Below are 26,686 nucleotides of genomic sequence, written 5' to 3' on the forward strand. Positions count from 1 at the left end.
TGCAAGAATTAGCTAGAAATATGCCTAAACTATTGGCCAAACAGTGTTGTAATTAATATTGTTTCTGTATTATTACTTGGATCTGGGCAGCCAGGAAATGAACGAGCAGTCTCCACCTTCATTAACTCAATGATAATTTGCTGGAATGTGCAGTGGAGATCAGGCTGGGCTCAAACTCACCAAGATCAGAACTGCCTCTGCCTCCCGCATACTGGGATTAAAGGTATGTACCACCACACCCTCAAATTTGGGGTCCAGCCCACAAAATGGTGCCACCTACATTCAGGGTGCATCTTCAACAGTTAAGACCATCTCCCACAGATATACTCACGGAACAACCTGACCTGGACAATCCCCCGTCTAGACTTTTCCCAGGTGATTCTGGGCTGTATCAGGCCAGCAGTCAAAACCAGCATAGTCTCCATGTTTTTCCTGATATGTTCTGGATAAAAGCCTGATGGTGTGTTTACTGTGTTTTCAACCCTCTCCCAATAATGTGTTTAATTTACTTAATCTGCCCTTCTTCTTACATGATACTATTGCTGTACATTTTAATTGTAGAGATGCTAAAAATGCTACAAGTCAAATCCCACTTGGTGTTCTTTGCATCCCCTACATTCTGTCCACTGTTCACCATTCTTTTCCCATTTCCCATTGGATTGATGTGGGATTTCCCTCTGTATGCTGTGATTACTGCTTTGAGCCTGCAGCAGAGCAGGGCGGGGTAGAGCAGAGCTAGGCAGGGAGGACTGGACTGGATTCTGGGAGAAAGAAGGGCTGAGTCAGAGAGAGAAGCCGTGTATCCCCCCACCAGATGGAACTTTACCTGGTAAGCCACAGCCACATGGCGATACACAGATTACTGGAAATGGGTTAAATTAAAATGTAAGAGCTAGCCAATAAGAAGTTAGAGCCAATAAGCCAAGCAATGATTTTAATTAGTACAGTTTCTGTGTGATTATTTTGGGGCAGAGCAGCCGGGAACTAACTAGTGGCTTCCTTTTTCTACATGGGGTTTTTAACCATTTTCCTTCTATGTAAAGAACATGCTTTACTATTTTCTTTAATGATGGTCCACTGGTGATACACATCATTTTGGAGTTAAAATGTGCATATCTACCTTTCATGGGTGCAGTATTTTATCGAGTGTACTATTTTTGAACAGTTCTCTTCTGATATTCAAGGTCTGGGTCTCTTTAGTCCTTGGCATTTGTAGCCCATCTTGACTTTGTAGCTCAATATCTTTTTGGTTTTTGAAAACTCTTATCTACTCTCTCTTTGATATTGATTCTTCCCAGTCTTTCTCTTCTACTTTTGGGACTCTAGTTGTACATTATGTTAGACCTCTCCCACGGATTGGAGATTTAGCTCGTGGGTAGAGCCCTGGGTTCACTCCTTAGCGCTGGGGTGGGTGTGGGGAAGACCTCATCAATCTCCATTTCTCCTTCTTTCGTCTTTTCCATCATTCAGGTTCACTGATCTTCTAAGTAGCTAAGTCTAACCTTCTATTAGACCCACGCAATGAGGTGTTTTATTGTGTTTTTTGGAGACAAGGTCTAACTATGAGGAACTCTATGAAGGCCAGGTTAACTTCAAGTTCATAGAGACACACCTGCCTCTACCTCCCAGTGATAAGATCTGATCTGCAATTCCACGCACCAAAGCCCCAGGAAGCTCTGGAAAGCAAAACTGTTCATATTTAATAATTAATGCCAGCATTTATTCACTAGCTTAAAATACAGCTATTAATATTTAACATAAATAATTGAGATGGCTATTTTAATCTGCCTCTTGCTCTCCTCTCACTCCCTGTGGCAAGAGCTGTAGCTACCAGCCCTTCTGTCAGGGACTCACAGAATCTTACTGCCAGCACTGAATTTCTCAGCTACAAAGAGGACCTAATGTTTCTTTTTCAAAGGTCAAGCCTATCACAGTTATTATTTTTCTATTTCAGCCGTTTTTAAGAACAGCCTTTGGAGGAGAGAGGCTGGGATGGCATTCTCGAACAGTGTTTCCCTCTGCAGGGCTCTGATGAACAGAATGGGGTCTGGCAGGAGGTTAAGGCAGCTTGTCAATGCTCCTGTGTCTGTCCTGCTTCTTGGAGGGGAGGGCACTGTGGACTCTTGGAGCATAGAGCGCTCTAGGCTCTTGCTTTCTAATGGAGGATCAGATGCACTGGGTTTTCTGCATCATGAAGCCTGTGTGAGTTAGTGACATTTGGGCACCTGCCTGACTCATGGGTACCTAAAAGCTTTCCCAGAACCCAGAGTTTCTAGGTCTGATAGCAGGCTGGGACTCTGAACAGTGCCTCACTCAGCCCTCATCAGAGAAGTTTCCTTTTGCTGTAGATAAGAACTAACACAGAAGCCGGGCGGTGGTGGCGCACGCCTTTAATCCCAGCACTTGGGAGGCAGAGGCAGGCGGATCTCTGTGAGTTCAAGACCAGCCTGGTCTACAAGAGCTAGTTCCAGGACAGGCTCCAAAACCATAGAGAAACCCTGTCTCGAAAAACCAAAAAAAATAAATAAATAAATAAAATAAAAATAAATTAAGAACTAACACAGAGAGCCACAACTAGATAACATGCAGAGAGAGACCTTGGAGCCTCAGTCCTAAATGGACATCTTCATTAAACCCCTCCCCTGAGGGCTCAGGGAACTATGTGGAAGAGGGGTCAGATGATTGTAAGAGCCAGAGGTGATGGATGATTCCAAGGAAACGGTGCCTTCCTGACCCAACAGGACTGACACACGTATGAACTCACAGAGACGGTAGCAGCACGCACAGGGCCTGCACAGGTTCCACCCACTCTCAGAATTCACCAGCATGTTGGCATTGTTTCCTGTCCATGCAGTGTAGACCTCTGTGACCGCCGAAATCTGTATATCCTGTTTTTCTTCATGTTAAAGTCGCGCGGGACACAGACCCGCAGCATCACCCTCTCCTGAGAATTAGAGACATTTTCAGCCTCTGCTCAGACCTCCTGAATGGAGGTCACAGTGGGACCTGGCTGCTCCCATAGCCTGCAGGTGGTGACTGTTGCTTACTTAAGCTCAGCACCATTGCATTAGGGCGCATTGGTCTGGCTTTTCAGCCCTTAAGTAAGTTCTGTCTCACAGCCTGAACTCACGTTCATCTTCCAGAAGAGAAAGTATCGGGGTCTCCAAGGAACTAGTGCCTTTTGGGGTGATGAAATACTCTTTCCTATGTGAGCCCCATTGGTGCACTCTGCGCACAACATCAAGAAACAAGCTTCAAAGTCAAGAGCTTCTGCAAGACGACAGTACAATCAAACTTGGGCGTTTGTACAAACTTCTAATCACACACGTTTCTCCCACCTGAAAGATCACGACTACCCTTTTCCTACTTGATCCTTCGGTAAACAATACAATCTTAATTTTTCTTTCAATTTTGTATTATAAACATCCTGGACTTAAATCAACATAATGCTTCTTTTTTTAAGAAGAATTTTTTCACTTGATATTAATATCGTCTTCTTCTGAGCTTGCAGCATGTGGGCCCAAGCTCTCCACCTCAGGCGACCTGGCAGCTAGAGTCGGCTGAAGCTCTTTTGGCATCAGGCTCAGCTCATGGCTTTCCCAAAGCAGATCATGTCCTCTTCTGCCCTCCTCGATGCCCCCTCAAGCAAGCATCCTTTCCTCCTGAAGGACACTCTCTGGTTTTATCACAGCAAAGTAAAGACAGAGGCATGGCGTAATTTAGATTGTCACTTCAGCTTATATTGAATTTTTATTAGGCCTATAGTAATTTGATACACCACTCTTTGCAAACTGTGAGGCTCTAAGTACTGAGAAAGGACTCCTTTAAATATCACACAACCACCTTATAAGGATGGCAGCAGGTGCTTCTCAAATGCGTCCAGGCTGGAGGGCCCCTGATCACCCTGTGCCCGGGGACAGGTTGCTGGCCAGTGTTCTGTGGGGCTCATCAGGCAGCACGGTATTGGTGAAGGACAAGCAAGGCAGTGTCTGCAGCATCCTAGGGGTCTGGGTAGCAGTCGGCATCCTGAGCCTGCCCATTCCTGCTCAGTCAGTTCTGGCCACTGGCTTAGAATGGAAGGCTTTGAGCCTGTCCATGGCTGATGACACTCCCAGGCTGTCGTTCGCCAGGAGCGTTCTGTGGCTTAGTATTGTCAAGAAGGTACTCGGCAAGCCGGGCGATGGTGGCGCACGCCTTTAATCGGGAGGCAGAGGCAGGCGGATCTCTGTGAGTTCGAGACCAGCCTGGTCTACAGAGCTAGTTCCAAAGCCACAGAGAAACCCTGTCTCAAAAAAAAAAAAAAAAAAAAAAAGAAGGTACTCGGCAAAACCCTCTCAAGAGCGAGAGCAGCTAGTAGAACAGGTGGGAACAGGTGTTGGCAAAGGCTGTGGGCTACAAGCTCCTGTCCATAGCCTCCCTGGAGCCAGATACAAGGCTGCCGACTCCCACAAAGACTTTCCCTCCTTTCTGGCACCAAATGGGGCAGGCTCTGGGCGCAGTACTCCCCACCCATTAAGCCTCCTCTTCCAGAACCCACAGCCTAGTTTGGGCTGACCAAGTTCACCTCCCCTGTTGATCACCTTTTGGCCTTTCTCTCCTCATTGGTACTTCCTCCAGAAGGTGACTTGAGAAAGGCATGCTGCAAAAGTCGTTCCCAGTTCCCAACCATCTTCCTCATAGCAGCTCTTATTAAAGCCTTGTTGGATGGGGACAGGTAATACAGTGGGCTGAGTCTGGAGCCTCCAGTCCCATCCTGTGGTCTTCTAGCAAGAACTGACAGTAATCACCAGAATAGTTACTGGGTCACCAAGAACTTTAGGTCTTTGGACATGGTTGAGGTGCCTCACAAGCCCCTGAGGTCTGTAGGATCCCTTTCTCGCTTTCTCTAGAAACCAAGGCTGAGAGAGACAAGTGACTTTGACCCAATGGCCATATGGACTTTAGCAAAAATCTGGGTCCAGGTATTTAGCTTCACCCTTCTTTCTTGCTACCATTTTCGTTCACAAGTGACACCGACCTAGTGGTGGATGAATGGCATCATGGGAAGGAAATAACACAAGAGCTGCAGTCACACTAAGGATCAGTCAGTACCCAGATCCAAGCTACTTCCGGGAAGCCAGAGATGTGCCTGGATGGGGGAAGGCTGGTGAGGTAGAAAAACTGGGCAGATAGCAAAGGAAGTCAAGTAGGAAGCTCTGCAGAAAGAAAAGCAAGAGGAGGAGGAGCACGGCCAGTCACGGGCAGCCTGGGAGTGCAGGTGCAGAGTTGGGGACCCAGCCTCTCCAGGACAGGCCAGAGGGGACCAAGTCACCAGGGAACCGTGGAGGAAACAAGGCACCAAGCTGTGTTCACCCCACTTTCAGCTGCACAGCAACCTGTAAGAAGGGCTGGAAACTCAGGCCCAGGTTTCCATGATTTTATGTCCCAGACGACTGATGTATTCATCCTGGGATTTATAATCTTCTAGAAATGCTCGAATCCCTGGAATTCTTGAGAACTTAAAATCTTTCAGTAATTTTTAAACATTTATTTATGTATGTGTGTAAATTTGTGTATATGTATGTGTTTATGTACATATGTGTATGTATGTGTGTATGTATATATATGTATGTGTATGTGTATGCGTGTATATGTGTATGATGTGTTGTATATGTATGTATATGTATATTTGTGTATATGTGTATGTGTATATATGTTTGTGTGTGTGCAGTCAGTTCTCTCATTCTCCCAGCTGGAGCCCAGGAGATCAAGCTCAGGCTGTCAGACTTGGCCTCAGGCGCCTTTGCTCACTGAGCCATCCAGCTGACCCTCGGTATTAATTCTGAAGTGGTTTCTTACAGGCTTCACAAACCCAGCTGTGCTACACAGTGCGGTAAGGAGCTATAACAGAGGTCCAGTGTCTTATAGATAGGAATACAGACAATTTCACCAGTTAGACTTTCTCTCCACAGGCTCCTGCATAGTTATGTCTGTGTCTTTAAAAAAATCCTGAAATTAACTGACTGTTCAGGGGCTAGGAGTGGTGACAAGTGCTTTAATCTAAGTCTTGGGGAGGCTGAGGCAGGAGGAATGTGAGTTCAACTCTATCCTGGGCTATGAAGCAAGACAGTTTTTCAAAATAATAATAGTCATAGCAACAAAAACAATAATAAACGTTTCATTCACCTTATTCTCTTTCCTGCCCTAGGACAGATCTGGCAGTAATCAAATCTACAAACCTCTCAATTTCCTTGGCCCAGACAGGAGCTTTCTTCCGAGCGGTGCTGGAATATCATCTGTGGTAATAAAGCATGCTTAGGTTTAGGGGTGCTTGCCCTCCTCTTGGAGTCCTCTGCCTCCTTCTTAAGGGGTGGTGGTCCTTGTGCAGCTCATTTGCATATCACTCAGCACATCTGAGTCTGGTCCTGAGCTGGCCTGTGATAGGATGGGAGGATGTGGATTGTGTGATGCAGATTCCAGCTCTTGAGAACTTGGTTTGAAAAAGAGCCAGGAAGTCAGGCATTGATGTGAGCTGAAGCCAAAAGAAGTTATGATGGAGAAAGTGTAGGAAGGGTCATAGCTATAGCTACAAGGCAGCAGGAGCCCTTAGATTACAATCAGAAGAGAGTGTGCTGGTCTTTGGTTTGTTTTCATTATATTGACACAAGCTGGGTCACCTGGGAAAGAGCGACCATTATCTGAGGAATTGCCTTCATCAGACCAGACTATGGGAATTTCTATGGGAGCATTTTCTTGATTTATGATTAATGTATGAAGATCCAGCACACTATGGGTGGTGCAGTACCTGGGAAGGTGATATTGGGTTGTCTAAGAAAGGGGCAAGCCAGGGGCAACAAGCCAGTAAGCAGTTTCTCCATGGTCTCTGCTCCAGTTCCTGCCTCCAGGTTCCTGCCTTGAGTTCCTGTTTGGACTCAAGGTGATGGATTGTAACCTGTAAACCAAATAAACTCTTTCCTCCTTGAGTTGCTCCATGGTGTTTTATCACAGCAATAAAAAGTAACTAAGACAGGAGGAGAGTGGAGCAGACCAGGAAGAAAAGATGGGTACAGAAGACAGTCAGTCCCTAGAGCTGCCTAAAGTCTTGTGATGGAGGAAGGTCATTGGTTAAATAAAAAGAAACTGCTTGGCCCTCATTGGTTAGAAGATAGGTTACAATATCCATGTAATTATTTCGGATGTTAAGCTAACCAGGCGGCCGGGGTGCCAGGGACGCAGCTCCGCCGCTCCTATTACTACAGTCTTGCTTTCTGAATCCTTGTATATAGCCCATCAGCAAATCTATGCATCTTTAAGTTTCTGGTTTACCAGATTTCTGAGAAGGGACAGGGTTGGGAGAGGGAGGAGGGGAGCTGAGGTGTAGCTTCCAAGAGAACAGGGACCATCTAGGGACTGGGCTGTACTGAAGACCGAGCCAGCACGCTCGCGGGTGAGGCCACTCCACTCGGCCCCAGATTAAAGAGCAAGATGTTTGCTGACACAGAAGCAACCCTGATGCTCACTGGAAAAGGAAAATAACAAAACCTAGTGCAGTGAGGGCAAAGTTAACAATCTCTCCCAAAAGGAGGCAGCAAAGAATAAAATAAAGTGATACAGCCAAGTGTTTTCCTTCCCCGTGGCATTTAGGAAGACAATAGAGGCAGGTGCTCTGAGTGACTTGATCAGACCTCTGAACCTTGAGGAGTCTGTAGAATCTTAAGGCAAATCTTTTCTGTTTTTCTCTTCCCTAGAGCTGAACTCTTAGGTGTTTAAATAAACATATTCTCAGATATCAACAAAGGTTTTAAAAAATGGCACACGCACACCCCTTATAAAGTTTGGTTTGGGCTCATTTCTATGGCTCTCAGAAGAGTTTGATTTCAGTAGCTGGTGGAGGAATTGGTGGAACTTGGCAATCATTCTAGATTCGGGAGTGGGCTTCCTGATAATGGAGTTTCCAACAAGCTGCTTTCCATTGCGGCTGAAGCCTCTCCTTGAAGTCCCTAGTGCAGACATTGCTGTTCAGAGGAGGGGGTTGACTCTTGATGAATGACTGAGTGCAAAGGGTAACATCCACTTTCCTTGCAAAGATTTTCCCATTCTAACTGTAAGACAACAGCACACCCCAGGAAGAGCCCCAGAGCCTCTGTGGGGTAGAGGTGACAGCGAGGAGGGAAATAAAATCAAAGGGCGCACTACTGCAGACAGCAGGACCAACTCTAGGTCTGACCTGAAAAAAATCCAAGGTAGCGTATACAAATAAAAGTTCTAAAGCCAAACCCTGACGGAGAAATGATAACACATGTTTTGCGTCCATGGTATCTTCTAAGTTAAGCTCTTAGCGATGGCTTTCTAACTGTAGTATAATTTGCTAGTATTTATTGCCCATGATAAATTAGGAGTCATGCCCCCCTCCCCATGCTTTTTACTGCTTCAAGTAGGCCGATCGCAGCTTTCCCAACTGCAAGTGACTTTGGCAAGTACTTGGAACAGAAGGAAGTGAATTGGAAGACCCCCTCCTGCAGCCCCCTCCCCACATCTCCCACACCCCTGGCCTAGAGGGTCAGTTTTTACTCTCCCCTTCCCCTGGCGCTTATCTGCATAGGACTCTTGGCAGGAAAGCAGGTTTTACCACACCCTGGTTAACAAGGACTCATAATAAAAGCTTCCCTCCCTCCTAGAGCAGTCACTACGTGGCAGACCTGTGCCACGCAATGCAAGTCTTCTTCCAGGTGCCCTGTGAACCACAACCACCATCACTTTTTTGTTTCTCTGCCTTAAGTAGGACGTAGGCTGCAGGTCTGTTGTATAAAGTCTTTATATTATGTCGAGACACGTTCCTTCTCTTCAAAGTTTCTTCAAGATTTTTTTATCATGGAAAAGATGTTGGATTTTGTCAAAAGTTCCTGTGTTTGTGGAGGTCACTATGAGATTCCTGCCTTTGAGTCCATTTATACGGCTGATACAGTACAGTCTTGATTGGGTTCATTTTCTTTGCCAGTGCAATAATTAAAGGCAGAAATCTGAATTGCAACAGGTAGCAGCAACAGAATCTCAGACAGAATCAGCAGGTAAGAAAGGTTTGCTGGGGATGGGGAAACACATATAATCAGCAGACAGAAAATAATACGCTCTGGGAAGCAGAGGGGGCCTTTGAAAAGCTGAAAAATCCAGTCTCTTCTCACTGGATGAGTGACTTTAAGGCCTTAAACAGTCTTCCCTCCTACATTAGGGCCCATCAGGTTGAAGACAGATAGAAGTTGATTGGCCCAGAACTGTTGAGTGACATGCCCTGATCTGGCCTCAAATTTGTTGAGCCGGTCCAACAGAAGTTGGTTTGCTGATGGAAGACAAACGCTGCCAGACTTTTATTTCAAGTCAGGAAGCTGAGGAAGAAACTGGCCATCTTTATTACCTAGCCAACAAACCAGAAACCAGAAAGAAAGAAAGAAAGAAAGAAAGAAAGAAAGAAAGAAAGAAAGAAAGAAAGAAAGAAAGAAAGAAAACATTCCAAATAAAAATTGGAGGTAACAAGAACTTTGTCCCTGCACTATTGGAACTCCTATCTGCCTCATGATAATCTGTGGTGAAGTTGCAGGTGATGGTAAGTTACAGCTTTTTTGGACGTGTTCACCTAGAGAACTTGTCCCAGGCAAGGGCAGTTTATCTGTAATAAGCAGAATAGGCCTACAACAAGCAGAGAGATCTGGAAAGGTGAGCTATTAAGAAAAGGTGGCATCCTTTCGGGAATATGTCCAAAGGATGCTCAATCATACCACAAGGACATGTGCTCAACTGTGTTCAGAGCAGCATTGTTTATCATAGCCAGAACCTGCAAACAACCTAAATGCCCCTCGACCAAAGAATGGATAAGTAAAATGTGGTACATTTACACAATGGAGTACTGCACAGCAGAGAAAAATAACGACATCTTTAAATTTGCAAGCAAATGTATTAGAGCTAGAAAACACCATTTTGAGTGAGGTAACCCAGACCCAGGAAGACAATTACCATATGTACTCATTGATAAGTGGTTTTTAAACATAAAGCAAAGAAAACCAGCCTACACATCACAACCCCAGAGAACCTAGACAACAATGAGGACCCTAAGAGAAACATACCTGGATCTAATCTACATGAGAAGTATTAAAAGACGAGATCTCCTGAGTAAATTGGGAGCATGAGGACCATAGGAGAGGATTAAAGGGGAGGGGAGAGGCAGAGAAGGGAGGAGAGAAAAATGTAGAGCTCAATAAATATCAATAAAAGAAAAGGTGGTGTCAGTGAAGGCATCAGCATTGAGCTGCAAAGCTTTTCCCCAGCCCAGGACTTCATTCATGTTCCTGTGACAGAGGATTCTCACGGCCCATTTTTCTTACAGATGATTACTGGATCTCAGGTGAATGTTACTATTAGTGGAACACTGTCTCTACCAGCCTTCTTTTAAATTTCAAAACCCAAGGGGAGACTTTTTTCTTAGTTCCTGATGGGAAGATTATCAATTATCCTAAAATTCCAGAATACAAACAGGTGCGCGTGTTGCCACACACCCACAATCCCCCTACCAGGCAGGAAGATTTTTGAGTTCAAGGCTAGCCTGTGATGAACTAGCCTGGCTTCATTTTAGGCTCCAAAGCTATCTTATAACCAAGACAACCTGGATTCATTCCTGTTTATGATTAAGCCTCTGTTCTGGAAATCCAGGCCTTGCCACTTCACGCAAATTGCTGCTACTTGTCAGGGCCTTCAGAACCTGGGTTTAAATGGGTTAGATTCCCTCTTCCACCAGCCCACTTTCTGCTGTGCAGGCCTGGAGGTACGCAGGGAGAGGGCAGAGGCTTGTCTGCATTTAGCACCACGGGGTTCCTGGCCTTCTGAACACAGCACGACTCAAGGACAAGCATTTGTGTATAAATATTTGTGGTCGGAGTCTGAGGCCATTTGCCTTTTCCATTACAATTCAGATTAATCCCCCTTTCCCTCTCAAACAATGAGAATGGAAGAAAACCCTTGTGTGTAACCAGGTAACCCGTGCGGAACTCCTGTTCCACTCGCTGTTTACCGCGGAGCCAAATGAGTTTTCTGTCATCATTTTCCCATTAACGGGGGACAACAAGGGATTTATTTCATATACATATTCTTTCCCTTTCCACGAGGTAATTATGTAAGATTTCTAGCTAAAATAAAAATAAATAAATGGCACTCTTTCTGATCTGAAACGGGCATTGGTCATTAAGGTTGAAAAAGTGGCCAGGGCTCACGGACTCCTATGCAAATCAGTCCTGATGAGCCCTTAACTAATCTGTTTACAAACCAGGCCTGCTAGACAGGCCTCAGTGATTTCCTATCAAAGCAGAGCGGGGCTCTTTATGGGCATCTGGCTGTCCCTGAATGGGCAGTTTAAACAGAGACGCTTTCCTTCCAGGTAGGATCAAAGACTTTATTACCCCTAAACGGGTGCATTGTTCCCCTCACTACCGTCTTGTTTGCAATTTGTGTTTATTAACAGCACTGTCTCAGGTTTACTTTGTGAATTACTGGTTTCTGAAAACAGTATGGCACTTTTATGGACCACAGTATGCATTCGTGGAGATTATGTAGCATATAATACACGGAATGGCCCATCAGACAGGACATTAGGCAAAGAAAATCCTCTGCGAAGATGGCAATACCTGACCATGCAGAATTCACTTAAAAAGGAAACCATCTGGTCTAACAGAGCTAATGCGAGATCCTCAAACTGAAGGGCTGGGGTTTGATAATGCTTTGGCTTCCCTCGGAAGACTCTTCTTTGATGTTGTGACTTGATTTCTCCCCGAGAGTCAGAAGGTAAAGCTGACCAGTAGATGAGGGATGTTAAAAGGACACAGTTCAAAAAGCAGAAACAGGTATTCCCAGGCAGAGACAGTCGGAGGGCCAGGAAAGGCAAAATTCTTGTGGTCCTTTGGCTGCAGCTTTATTCTGTTTTTTTTTTTTTTTTTTTTTTTTTCCGAGACAGGGTTTCTCTGGGTAGCCTTGGCTGTCCTGGGCTTATAGCTTTCTTCTGTGAAACACAGGCCTCCGCCTCCCACAGCCCCAACACTGAGATTAGAACCATGTCCTTCACACACACCTTCCAATTCATCTCAGGAGGATGGAGCTGCCAAGAAAATTGCATCTTTTAAGATTTGTGGTGACACAGGTATCCAAGCTTCAGGATGTCACTGACCTATAAAAGTAGCCAGGCCAGACTGCTGTGAGCAGGGGACCCAGCCTCCAAAGGGGCAGCTCTCAATGCTGCTGGATGGAAATGCGACAGACAGGGAAGGCCATCATCAGGGACCATGTCACTGTTGGGGAGCCATCACTTCTTCATGCCTTCTCTTTTGACAGGGAAGCAGGCATAAATTCATGAGGGGAGAGACACATTCGTCAGACCCCACGGACAGACTCATCACAATCCAAAGTGAACGGGGCTGAACGTGGCAGATCCCACCCTGGGGAGAACAAACTCACCATCAATGTCGGTCTCTTACTGCTTAGCACTCTCTAAGTGTCCTTGATGGCCCAGTGCCATCGTCACGACGTGGGGGGGAAAGCCAGACTGAGTTCAAATTAGAAAGGTTATAAATAAATAAATAAAGCAAGCATTTCTGCCTCCTCCAGACAGGATTTGAACTCATGCTTCTGAAGTAGAAGGGATAAGACATCCAGACCTCAAGGCACAAACAGCAGCCATCAGCCTAGAGATGAGAGGATTCCTAGAAACCACGAGAGGAGGAGGATTGGAAAGGTGAGCCTGTCAGGCCAGTGCAGCCCCGCAGCCCACAGTGGTCAGTGTCCCCTCACCCAGCAGGGGCTCTCCCCTTTATTCCACCTGAGTCACCTCTCTCCTGTTTACCTGAGCTGTTCCCATGGCTTTGTCTAAAACACGGACTTTTCATCTCGGAGACAGGTCAATGCCAGGTAAAAATCAAAGCCCAAATAAATGCATTAGGAGTGAACTCAGCAGAACGTGCTTTCGTTAGCGCAAATAAGCCGCCGGGTCTCCCTGGTCATCTCGGCTCATTAAAGGAACTAAACTAAACCAAGCAAGGAGAATGAATCATGTTTGGCACTTATGGAGAGCAGGCCTGGGGTCAGGGTTAGGGTCATTAGGAGGAGACAGAGCGAGGGGGACACAAGATGAAAGGGTCCATTTGCTCTTAGCATCTCCGAGATTGGAACTCTAAGGGGAAATTTCTAGATAGTCAAATAGTCTAAAATGACCCAAGGATGCTTCAAATTCTATCCCTCGGTGGGCTGCAGTGAAGTTTAAGAGGCATGTGGGCGGCAGGCACCACGGAGATGGGCATTAACTCTTCCAGGGCATGCAGCTATCGCTAATGAAGTTAGGGAAGTCTTCCACTTCCCCAAAGCCAGACTAGTCTTTTTTTTTTTTTTTTAACAAGGAGCAACAATTATGTCCCATTTCATCTGATTAAAGAGAAACTAGTGAAAGATTTTTAATTTTCCGACTTGACAATTTTAATTTGAAGTTCTCTGCTCTGAAATACCGCTTCGGACTGAAACAATATTTGTTCTAAACCTCCAACAACCCAAATGCTAAAGTATTTTAGGCATTTATCATTTTTAATAACCATGGCAAATGCCAAATTTTGTCCTTTTGAAGATAAAACGCTATACTCAAAAAGTCACAGGATTTGCATATACAGCCAAGGCTGAGAAACTGGCCCCAAACCTGCCCTTTGGTTTTATGAGCCTGGCTGTGAGGAAGGTTTCCATAGCCTTCCCTCTGCCAATGTCATTACTTCACAGAGCGGAGAGAGCACAGCTCGGAGCTTAGCTCTGTCAGGTTTATTCAAGTGGCTCCTTCTAGATGAGTTCTCCTGCCACCTCTGTACCAGGCATGACAGAGTATCATTAATAAAAATCTATTGATCTGGGAATCTATTCCTGGCTATAAAAAAACTTCTAATAAATGAGATGGCTATATGAGCCATAAATAATACGGAACAAGAGAGAGGCCAAGAACTGTCAAGAAACACGCCTCATGTTTTCTTGAATTCTCAAGTAAGAGGACTCAGAAATTAAAAGCTAAAGCAAACCTTTGTGAGTGGCACAGTACTTCCCTGGGAAAAGCGAGAACCAGATTCCCAACCTACGCGGCTCAGTCATGACCTTGTGACCTCGGACCGGACTTCAAGTCTCTGGTCCTCTGGTCCAGGGATGGCTCTTGTATCCCCTACAGGCTGGCTGCAAAGGGCTTCTGTTTTGTTCTGGATTCCTCTGAACGTTTTGAAGAAATCTAATTCCAGTCCAAAGAAGTCTGTTTTCCTTTTGAGGTACTCTTGAATTATTAAATGATGAATACAATTACATACTAAAAGGTCATCTTCCATCTGTCTGCTGCCAACAAGAGACAATTCCACGTGCGTCCAGTACGACAGACAAGCTAGTTTATGGGTCTGACACCTTGCATGGAATGTTACAAATCCCTATGATGTCCTTAAGCTCCTTCTTCAATTGAACTGAAAGATGGCTAAAAACCCTACTTGGGCTGATGACTCCCCACTGGCTAGCCATTTGAGAATGCTCCCGGGTGCAGTTTCTGCAGCTGAGGCGGGCGGTAACTGTGGCCATTTTCCTGAGCACAGGCAGCCTTCTGACAGTAACCTGACTCAAATTTATGAACACGGATAAAGTTGCTGGATTCACGTCTCCTTGCTCAGCGTGGACAGATCCTACACACTTCTGACCGCTTAGGAAGCGAGTGAAGGCAACGCACGCACAGTGAGAGCAGCCAGAAAGGCAGCTTGTCTGCAGGGCAGCCATTCCAATCGGGACTCCTCTATGTCGGATTCTACGGTGTTAGACCCATAGGACAGGGTGTCTCAGACACAATGCTGTAGAGTCCCTTAGTGAGCGAGCCTGTGCTAGCCTGAGATTACCTGTGCACAGATCAATGGTTAAAGCGCACGTAGGAGGGACTGGCTACCAGAAATGCATATCTTTCACTGTAAAAACTTGATTCGGTTTTTATACAAGTCAAAGGTTTACAAACTTTGGATGAAAAAGAAAAACTCTGTGAGAGATCCAAATTCTGTAAGATTTTTTATTTGGAAGTTGCGTGCTAGGAGGTGTAATCATTAATAAAATAAACGTGGACCCAGGCAGTTGCGACACACATAGTAAAAACCTAGAGATAGAAATTAGGGTTCTAGCTAAGATCCTAAGCAACAGAGGAAAGAGTGCTCGAAATGGCCTTGCCCTGTCGTCAGACTAATGAACATCTTAAATGTCACCATAGAACCTTCATCCAGCAACTGTTGGAAACAGAGGCAGAGACCCGCAGCGGAGCACTGGGCTGAGCTCCCAAAGTCCAGCTGAGGAGTAGGAGGCGTGAGAATATGAGCAAAGAGGTCAAATCCATGATGGGGACACCCACTGAAACAGCTTACCTGAGCTAATGGGAGCTCACCAACTCCAGCTGGACAGGTAAAAAACCAGCATGGGTGTAAATTATTCCCTCTGAATGTGGGTGACAGTTGTAAGGCTGCGGCAGACTGTGGGGCCACTGGCAGTGGCACTGGATTTATCCCTACTGTTTGTACTGGATCTTTGGGAACCTATTCTCTTTGGATGGATACCTTTCTCAGCCTAGATATAAGGGAGGGCCTTGGACCTTCCCCAAAGCAATGTGCCTTACCCTCTCTGATGAGTGGACAGGGCTTGGGGTGGGGTGGGGTGGGGTAAGTAGAGGAAATGGGAAGAGGGGAGGGAATGGGAACTGGGATTGGTATGTAAAATGAAGAAAAGATAGCTTGTTTTCTCTTTAAAAATAAAATAAATTATAAAAAAAGAAAAAAGAAATTAGGGTTCAACTTGAAAAGCAGAAAAGGGAAGCAACCAAGCCACTAGTCTTACCTCTGCCAAGGCTGGGCAACTGCAGACTAAGCAGACTAAACAGGCTTAAGCAGAGTAAACAGACTAAGCAGCCAGAGCCTCTCTCCCTCCCATTTTATATTTCCTCTAGTGCTGGGATTAAAGGTATAAGGCACTGCCACCTGGGTTTGTTTCTGCATTGAGCTTGTGTAGCCCAGGGTGGCCTTGAACTCACAGAGAATCCGTCTGCCTCTGTCTCCCAAATTCTGGGATTAAAGGTGTGTGACACCACTGCTTGCCCTCTAGTGGCTTAGCTTTTCCCTTCTGATATTCAGACAATCTTTATTTAATAAAACATAAATAAAATATCACTATAGGCGGTGGTGGTGCATACTTTTAATCCCAGCATTCGGGAGGCAGAGGCAGGTGGATCTCTGTGAATTCAAGGCCAGCCTGGTCTACACAGCTAGTTCCAGGACAGCCAAGGCTATACATAGAGAAAAACAAAACAAATATAAAATAAGATAAATTTAACACGAAGCAAAAGTCTTTAAGGAAAACTGTACAGTTAGTGGTTCGCTCAACATACGCACAATGCCCAGTCTCTACTCGCATATACGCAAACCCTCACCTCAACTCCTCATGATGCCAAGTGCTAAAGTGATGCTCAAAGCTGACAGGACACATTCTGCTTCTTCAAAGAGCTCCCATCCCAGTGTGAACGGGAGCAAGGCAGCAGCTATAATTAAACAAGTAGCTCTCCTGATGGGGAAATGACTGTCTGAGGTAGCTGTGGAAAGCTATTTAACAACAGTGGCACCTGAGCTGGTTACTCAGGAGGGGAGGGAGGGGTACTGGGCAGGCAGGGTGGGGGAGAAGAGCTTCTGCAAAGGCACTGACTTCTGATTAGAGTGTGAGGAACATGGAAGATTTGGGAAATGGCAAATTCCTAAATCTGGGGAAGCGGTGCTGGTGGAGTTACATGGAAGCCAGGGCACCGACGGGCTTGAACACCACTTAGGAGTTCTCCGGCAGTATCCCAAGCTAAAGGAGTTGAAGTAGGCGAGCTGCATTAGACAGCCATCTTGGAAGGACCTCTTGCAAAGCAGTGTGAAGAAGAAACTGAGGAAGAACTAGACCAGCGGCCAAGAAGCAGCTGGGACTCTCAAATTAGTGGCTTCCGGTGGCCGCAGAGAAAGGGACAGTTGGACCCAAGGGACTTCAGTCAAGGATGGAAGTGTTCTAAGCCAGGACTGTGGCGGTGGCTCTGAGTCTGTGACAAGCACTGGGGATTTAGAATCAGAACGGATGGAGAGGGATGAGATGCTCAGAGATCTGGATGGAACAAGGCGCAGGAGAACCAGGTCTGTCAGGAAAGGTGGGGATTCTAGGCGTTGGTGTGTGGTCTGAGACCCTGCGGCCCCCTAGAGCAAGGTTCTCTGAAGTTTGCATTATGGACATCTTGGGTAAGCTAATTCTTAGGTACTGTCCTGTGTAGCAGCTTCCTTGGCCTCTCTCCACTAAATTCTAGGAACATGACAACCAAAAACATCTCCAGATATTACCTTATAATCTTAAGAGAATGGGTGTGTGTTTTCCACTTGAGAACTAATTATCAAGAGAAAGAGATCTGCCTTCTTACACACACACACACACACACACACACACACACACACACACACACACACACACACCACTATATTGCAGTTAACTCCCCAGTTCCCTTCTCCTCAATCCTTGGCAATCACTAATCTACCACCCATCCATCTCTACGGATTTGCTTTCCTGACATCACATATACTTGGCAGCACAGATCACGTGGCCCTTTCTTTGCATCTAGCCTTTCCGGGGGCCCACTCTCGAGGTTGGTTTCTGCACTTTGCTCCTTTGATGAACATCTCTCCTTATGCTGAGACCATACAGGGTGCGTATTACGTGCAGTCCCAAGATTCTTCAAAATGTCACTAATGACTTCTAATTTGCCAAATCCAAATGGTTAATATCCAGCCCCTGTATCACACCACTTCTCAGCAGCTTCTTAAACTGACAACTCTTACCTCAAAAACAATTTTCATGCAACTTCCAGGCCCCTGCTCCTTTTCTCCTCAATGGAGAGAAATGTCTCCCTTTCTGCCACCGTGAATGATGCTGCCAGGGGCACGGCCACGAGGCTGTTCCCTGCACACTTTTCCATCTGGGGAGCACGGAGACCAGAACAGCCAACAAGGTGATGACTCATAGCGTAACTTCAGAGGGACTTCCAAGAACTATCTCTCCAAGTGTGGGTTCCCGCTGACGTCCCAGCAGCAGGGCTGGAGTTTCCGGAAGCACAGCCACTCTTGCTATGGTTCTTAACTCCTATTCCTTTATTTCTGATCGAGCAGGTGCAAGCCCTTCACAGACGAGACTGACAGTAAGAGGAACTGTTCCCAGGGTCATGCTAGAGGCCAGTAAAGGGTATCCTTGATTAACACTTATCATTCACGTTGAAACCATGTAAGTAAAATTCCACTCTCAGCTCACTGGCACATGGACACTCTCCTCCCAACTCTCAAGAGCCCCTGAGTGAGTGTCCCCTCTCCACCATCACTTCCCCACTCCCATCCATATTTGCAATCTTAGAAATATGTCTAGCCTTCCCATCTTGCCACTGAATAAACTTCCCATTCCACATTCTCTGCCAGGACCCATCCCGTCTCGCCTCCTCACCACCAATTCCCCTCCTCTCCCTCCTTCATCATCACCTTGAACTCTAAAACTTTTCAAAGCCACCAGTGACCTCTTGCCAAATCCCAACGGCTCATTTCGACTCCCTGCTCACTCAAGTTATGAGCAGGTTTTGACAGGCAACCATCACTCCCTTAAAAACCCCCTGCCCTTGGCTTGCAGGATCCCATTCCCACCTTTCTCCCTGCTTTTCTAGTCCTCCAGCCTCACCTTCCCACCCACACAGGGCTCAGTCTTGACACCTTTCATTCTTTTCTGACATCACTAAGCACCTCAAACGAGCTACCTTTTTCCTCCTAAACATCCAACCTTTGTCAGACCCCCTTTCCCGAAGACACAATTCTGTCCTTCCACTTCTCAAAGTTATTAATTTCAGTCGCCCTTGATGCTTCTGACCCCACCCTCTTGTCAGTGACTCCATCTTTATGTTCCTTGTCTCTGACCTCGCTGTCACAACCCAGCCCATCTTCCACCATCAATTGTCTGCATTATCACAACTGTCTCCTAACTGGCTCCCCTACACTTCATACCCCATACCCATGGTCTGCAACCTATTCCCCATGCAGCATCCACCATGAACCCTTTAAGAGAGGTCAGGTCAGGTCATGTCACTCCTATGAATAAAATCCTTCACAGACTCACCTTTATGAAAGCCGTTTGCCAATGGCTACCATGATGCCCTTCTTTGTATCCACATGGTCACGTGCTCCCTTCCCAAGGAGACTCTGGTCTTCTGCCAACCTGCCAGATGACTGAAAAATGCCTGTTCGTGGTCTGGTTCTCCGTTGCTTCAGGGAACACTTCTGTTACCAGGTGAAAAGGTTCAAGCCAGCTTCCTGAAGAATGAGGGTCTTCTTTGAGAGGAGCCACTATCATTTCAAGTGTCCTAGCTGAGTGACCCTTCAGCCCCATTTGGGTAAGCCCCAGGCAGAGGAAAAAGTCACACTAGACAATCTTGAAAAATGGTAGCTTTATTGTATTAAGCCACTAAATATTGGGGTGGTTTGTTACCCAGCAAAAGCAAACTGATACACCATCATCTCACTCAGAAGGAAAGTCCATGTCCTGCCACAGGCCCTCTTCTGGACCACGTCACTTAGAGCCTTCCTGTCTGTATTCCTCGCTGTCTGCTTTCTTCAAATATCCTTGGGGCTTGCTCCCTAGCTTTTACTTTTTATCTGTATCAGTGTATCATCCAGGAGAATGCTTATGCTAACAAGTACCTCTGACACACCCCTCGTCAACTTCTTCATAGTTCTCATGATCTGACATGTTACCCTTTGTCACACCAGCTCCCAAGAAAATGCTAGAATCTCTAAGGGCAAGGACTTGGTCTCATTTATTAGTGTATCTTTAGCACTTTCAATAGGGCCAGAAAAATGATAAACACAATAATATCTCTACCAACTCGGTGTCTAGATTTATCACAATGATGTTTCTTAAGGACTGCACTCCACACTGGGGTAAGTTACATTTGATGCTGAATTCTGTATCACTTACAACCTAGAAACATTCAAGCACATATCTGTCAAAGTCTTCAGAAGGTCAGCTAGAGGCTGGCCTCTCAATGGCCAACTTTAAGTTCTGTACCTTTTGACTTCCCCTCTTCCTTTGTTCTTTTCCCCTTTCCTACATTAACTTGTAAAAAAAAAAAAGAAGGTAGAGACAGAATAAAAAGCTCCAAGAAAATGTTATCAGCATAGAAATTTATTTAAATTCAAAATAATATGACTATAGTTAGAATAATGTAATAATTATCTAAAGGAAATATCATCATTGGCTCTGAAACAGTCTAAAGATGTAATTCTTCTGGAGTCAAAAATATGTAGTAAGAATATACAGGAAGCAGAAATACAGAAGCAAGTGGGTTGAGCGTGGGAAGTTGTAACAGGAGGGGCACACAGACACTGTAACAATTCAAACAGGAAGACACTGTCAACAAACTGTCTTACCTACCCGTCAATCCCGGACAGTCAGTCAGCAACCCGGAATGAAGGAATAAACCCATCTGGTTAACAGGAAAAACTTCCCTCTAATTTGTCTTTGCAACCAATTTCTTTCCTTATTACCATGGGCTCTATCTGGTTTTAATTGCAAAATGAAGTAAATAAAATATCCTGATCAGTGTTCAATTTTGTTGAAGGTGCTCAGGGATCAAACTTTTAAAAAAGGTCAACCGAGCTAGTTAGCGGAAACCATCAGGTATGTTTGCTAAACAGAAGAAAGCAGCATCATTTAAAACTGGGTGAGAAATCCCACGGATTACTGTAATGTAGACAATCAAAGCAGACAGATGATCTTTGATTAAACCCATCACTTAGAATGAGCTGGAAGGAGGCTCAGGACAGAGTCTGGTTCTCAAGTGTCCATGTACAGAGGGCACATCAGAAGGTCTCCTCCTCCCGCAGATACTGGAACACAGACGAGAAGTCTTTCTTTGAGTAGCCCTTGGCACACATCATCCTGTATATCTGGTGGGCCAGACTTCCTAGAAGAATTGGGCTCTTGGTGCTTGTGGCAGAGTCTTGAGCTAATCCCAGATCCTAAATCAAACAGGCAGGAGAAGGCATGTTGAGACACATTTTAAAACCAGGCTGCTTGCTGCTAAGAGGAGGCAGGAGGAGGAAGAATAGAATCTGGAAAAAAAATCTTACATGCATTAAGTGTATGAGTGTGTGTATGTTTTCTCTCTTTTGATGCTGAGGTTCAAACCAAGTGCTTCATACAATGGTAGGCATGCATGCTGCCACTGGGCCACGCCCTAGTCTGTATTATTTTAAGTGCTTTCACATAGCTGGAAAAGTGCTACAAACAGAAATCTTGACTTCTAAATATCCACACTCCTGTCCTTCAGGAAACCCATTCACTGTGTCTTTAGATAGAAATACTGTGCAGGCAGGATTACGTAAAGATGATTTCTTCAAGCCAGGTTGTGCTGGCACATACCCTTAATCCCAGCATTCAGGAGACAGAAGCAGGTGGATCTCTGAGTTTAAGGCCAGTCTGGTCTACAGAGTGACAACCAGGGCTACAGAGAAATCCTGCCTCAGAAAACTAAACAGAGAGAGAGGTTATCAAATCTGTAGAGGTCTACATGACTGCCATAAGAAGTGCTTTCTAGCATGACGGGAAACACATGGAGACAGTCTCAAATAGAATTCTATCCACAGGCAGAGTGCTGAGGATGAACAGCTGCAGCCTACACAGACTCAGTCTGGAGACCGACAATGAAGAGGGACTAGGATTCTCTGGGAGAAACAGTACCAGAATGGGAGCCCAGGAGGTAGAGTCCAGATCCTGGGTAAAACCTTCCAGAACAAACAGATGGTTAAGCACCTAAAAGATAGGTGCTAGTTAGGTAAAAAAGCATCTGGGGTTGAGGGAACAGTGGCGGGGAGAACAAGCCTGACAGAGAATAGTCAGTGGAAAGGTCAGGAGCAAGGGAAAAAGAACAGTGAGTTCAGCACAGCTAAAGCACAGAGAGGAGCAGAACAGGGAAGGGAAGCAAAGGCCACATCATCAAGGCCTTGTTAGACTAGCTGAAGAAAGAGATATTAACCTACAAGGAGCTGCGGGCTATTAAAGGCAGTACCAGAAGTGACACACTTGGGTTTTACATTCTAGCCTACTCCAATATCATGCGGAAAGCAATATGGAGACGATCCGAAGGATCAGTGGGGACATCTGGGGGTGTATGCAGATGAGACACTGCCACGGTTTTGGTGGAGGGAGAAAAGGAATCTGAACGAATTCAAGACACACTGAGGAAGAAGAATGGACACGTGTCCTGGGGAATTCACGAGAGCAGAACAAGCACAGCATTTGGGTGAATGTGTTACCACATTTGAATGGGGTTGAAGGAAGCGCTATGAGAGGCAGGAAAAATCAGACGGCTTAAGTGATTTTTATAGGTGAGATGACAAATGAAATGAGGGCAGTGAGTTGCCTTTTAAATGAGCAATTTGCACATAAATCCCTATGTACACTTAAAGCAGGAAGATGCGCTTGAAACCCATGCATACTTTAACACAAGTGCATTAACAACCAGGGAATCCCACTACTCCCCTCTAAGGAGTCAGTAAGTTAATGCAAGTTTATAACGAAAGACAAAATTTCACTAGCATACATTATAAACAAACCCAAGCTCCAGAGAAAAGTCTTAGTCCATCCTGGCCCAGAAATAAAATGAACAAGGTAAGTTTTTACTTTTTTTAATCAAAGCCAAATTTACACTAATTTTCATGGGAAACTGACTCACTGTTATAACAATTTTGCCTTCTAGGATGGGTGCGTGTTTTGTTGAAAGGGTGTGTGTGTCTCTGTGTGTGATGGTAGGGATTAGACTATTCAATATTGCTTTTCTCCCCCTCAGTTAGTCTTTGCATTTAACATACCTTAGCCATGAGTGTTGTTCCAAATCCACCTTGGTAGTTATTAGATGAGGGGACTCCATCCATCACCCCGGGTACAGGATTGTAAGTGTCACTGGACCAACATCGTCCCGAGCTCATATTCAGGATTTTGGCCAACAATTTTGGGTCAAGCCCTGACCTTTCAAAGGTTAAAGGAAAACGTTAAATATCAGAATGTACAAGTCACACCCGACTTACTAACAAGTAAAGGCATTCCACCTGTTTGTTTATCACTATAAATCTAAAGACCACACAGAACTGGGGGCAGAAGAGTCACTGCAAGTGGGCGTCAGCTTGGGATATAAAGTGTTAGAACAACTTAGGCTACAGAGTAGCAGCCCACCTCAAAAAAAAAAAAACCCAAAATAAAGGCCAGGAGTGGTGGCTTACACCTTTAATCCCAGCACTCTGAAGAGAGAAGCAGGCAGATCTCTATGAGTTCAAGGCCAGCCTGGTCTACACAGTGAGATCCAGGATGACATAGAGAGACCTCTCTTTCAAGCCCCCAGTAAAAATAAAGAAAACCAAGACAACAACAACAAAACATCATCCATAAAACTCAAAACCAAGTGAAGAAGCTATCTTCAATTATGTGCTATTAAGAGCTGCTGATTAAAGCCAGGTGGTGGCGCACACCTTTAATCCCAGCACTCAGCAGGCAGAGGCAGGAGGATCTCTGTGAGTTTGAGGCCAGCCTGGTCTACAGAGTGAGCTGCAGGACAGCCAGGACTACACAGAAAAACCCTGTCTCAAAAACAAAATAAAATAAATTCACCCCCAAAAAAACAACAACAAAAGAGCTACCGATTAATAAGGTCACTCCTGAGAGAACCTGCACATCTCCTCTAGAGAGGAGGAATGCATCACCTCATCACAGTGTGCGCAGCCTCTCGCACTTGCAGGTTCTGTTGCCTTCCAGACAATACTGCTTCGTCACTTATGAACTTTCAACCAGTCTGATAGTCTAAATTCTATATCACATACAAGTGACGTATGTCAGAAAGAAATATCGACAACTCTGGAAAGCCACAGGCATCTGGGTGGAAGCACTTACATGTATGTTTATTCCTTTGGTTTTTAAGAGATGAACGATGAGCTGTAAAATGTGCTTAGGAACAGTTATCATTACAAGAGACAGTATTTCCTGCTGCACACTTTTCCTTATTTATTAAGCCTTCATTAGATAATCTTGCTTATGAAGCAAGTCTGCCCAGAGTGTGACATATGCTATCTATTCAGAGACATGCGTTAGAGTTCTGGGTCACCTGCTGATAAGGTTACTGATCCTGATAAAACAAAGCTTGCCCGAGCGGAAACATCATTTGTTCTCTCACTGGGCTGATGGCATAAACGGCTGCTCGGTGCAACCCTAGGAAGAGCAGCAAACGCTCATCAGCTCGAGCCTAAGGACTTTCACACAGTTTGGGAAGCCCAGTTTGTTAAGTATCACTGAATCAAGTTTCAAATAAAACTTCCTACTCAGCCATTTATTGGCTTCTTTCCTGCAAAGGACCATTATAAAACAACTGTCATAAAGCTTTCTACTTTGTCTTAAAATCAATCTCTTCTAGAAAAAAAAATTGAAAAGAAACACTTAGATAAATGTTAAACAAACTGCACCTCAGTATGCTTAAATTGATTACTGTATATTCTGTTTGCTGCAAAATCTGAATACCCAAACAGCAAGGCATTTTTACTGATGCTAAAGCAGGGAAGAGAGCTGAGAGCCAGGAGTTACACAGAACCAGTGTGATACAAGATGCGATCAGGCTTCCGAGGTGGTGGTAATAAACAGCACACTAAGTGCCACACAGGTTGAGTTTGTAAGCTGGCCCATGTTATGATGATGGGTCTTTTATTAAGGATTCTATCAAACATAAAGATTCCAAATCAGCTATTACACATTCTGTCCAACAATAGACAGAAGCACAACAGTTTCAGTCTTTTGAAAATACCTGAGTTTGGCAGAGCATGGTAGTGTATACCTAATCTTAGCAAGTGGGAGGCAGAAGCAGGAAGATCAGGAGTTCAAGGCCAGCCTGGGCTACATAGCAATTTCCAGGCCAACCTCAGCCACATTAGTCAGATGTTGCTTTAAAATGCCAAAGGGAAGAAAAAGACCCAAGTTTGCTGTGTGTGTACTTGCAACAGACACTTTCTTCCCAGTGTAAATAAAATCAAGCTATCAGTAGGACAGTGAGACACAAAGTGAGAAGACAAGACAGCATTCTTAAGGAATAATTGTGAAAAGAAAAATCACAGATTAGCCATTAGCTAACTGCTGTAACCACAAATGGATTCTCTAAGCAAAACATACACCCATAAAGACAGCACATTTCCAAACATTTTAGGGGCATCCTATTGTCTTAGATTCCAAGATGCCAACACATCTAAAGCAGTGGACTTCCGTCTTTAGAACCTTCTGGGTTAGGCTGGCTAGAACTTCACAAGACTCTTGACTGCAAAGGAGGGCCACACTCTGTAGCATTTGTTCAAACGGCGAGTTAAGCCTATTTCCCTAACTTTGGAACACCTCTGCTTCCCCTGAATAGAACAAGCCAGGGAAAACACTGGCACTGGCTTAGGAACATGCCACTATGTAGAGGCATCGAACGGGGACATGCACACATACAGAATCAGGTGGGAGCTGCTTCTCCGCTCACTTAGCAAACCTGAAGCTGCCTGTCGTGCCGACTCCCTTCAGCAGCCCCTGCTCCCTCCCTGCCCCCACTCTGCAGCAAAGTGTATCATTAAAAAGAGCAAGTGAGGAGTGTTTTGCATTTCCTTTTTCTGAGGCTTCTTCAGCTGGCACGTACAGAACTGACAGCTAGAATTAGACAGGATATTAAAATCAGTTACTGAAGTCCTCTGTCTTCCACTGTGCCCAAGGCTTGTAATGGTCTGAAACCAGCTAGAATACACAGTAATTGTCATTCAGAGAGTCTACCCTAGAACGTCATGCTTCACTGGAGAAGACTGAGTTTCCATTTGAAATCAACAAATTAATCCAAGACAGGTATCTGAAAGGGCAAGTTTAATAGGAAGCAGCTACTGGGCTCTCAACCATGATAAAATGTTATTGCTGCTTCCCTGTAAATTGGCTGGGAACATATGATACTTCTGCATAAGAGCCCCATCGCTGCTCAGGAGATATACAGCTCAAGCCATCAAAAGGATGACAGTCTGTCAGTCCCCATAATAACTTGCCACTGGAGGTGGTTCGAGAGTGTGTGCATGCATGCTTGTGGCTTTACAATTGCTGGCATGTTCTCTGATATAAACAGAATGAATTCATTGCTCTGACTGCATATATAATGCAACTCAAATAAACGTCACGATGTCAAACCCACTCACCTCTAAAACACAAGAACATTAAATGAACTTTTGGAAGTAAAACCAATGCATGATAAACTTTAAAAAAAGGAAAAAGTATAAAAATTCTTTGCCTTCACCATGACCAAAATCTTAGAGGCCAAAAGTTTGTTCACGTTCTACCTTTTAAGTATCTCCTACACTGGTATTCGGTAAGAATAACTGGGGGCTGCTATAACAGAAACAGATCTGGAAAGAAAACATTTAAAACCGTGCTCATTTTAATCAACTAATCACTAACTCACTCAAACATACTCAGACCTGCCATGTGTCAGTTCCAGGCAGGAGCCAACGAGACAACAAAGAAGCACAGGCTGTACCCTGCCTACCAGGGC

At 45.0% G+C, this 26,686-nt stretch overlaps 1 protein-coding gene across 1 annotated transcript in view; it reads right to left on the reverse strand.

Annotated features, from left to right (window-relative positions):
• Window positions 1-20,256: 20,256 nt before the first annotated feature.
• Window positions 20,257-26,686, reverse strand: part of Hibadh (3-hydroxyisobutyrate dehydrogenase) — a 105,598-nt gene continuing 99,168 nt past the window's right edge. Inside the window, exons 7-8 of the mRNA XM_075955075.1 lie at window positions 22,962-23,118; window positions 20,257-21,110 (exon numbers count right to left, since the gene is read on the reverse strand). Coding sequence (XP_075811190.1) covers window positions 20,952-21,110; window positions 22,962-23,118 — 316 coding nt within the window. The 3' untranslated portion in view covers window positions 20,257-20,951. The remainder of the gene's footprint in view (window positions 21,111-22,961; window positions 23,119-26,686) is intronic.

The sequence above is a fragment of the Microtus pennsylvanicus genome, chromosome 21 (assembly GCF_037038515.1).
Source record: "Microtus pennsylvanicus isolate mMicPen1 chromosome 21, mMicPen1.hap1, whole genome shotgun sequence".
In the NCBI taxonomy this organism is placed as follows: Eukaryota; Metazoa; Chordata; class Mammalia; order Rodentia; family Cricetidae; genus Microtus; species Microtus pennsylvanicus.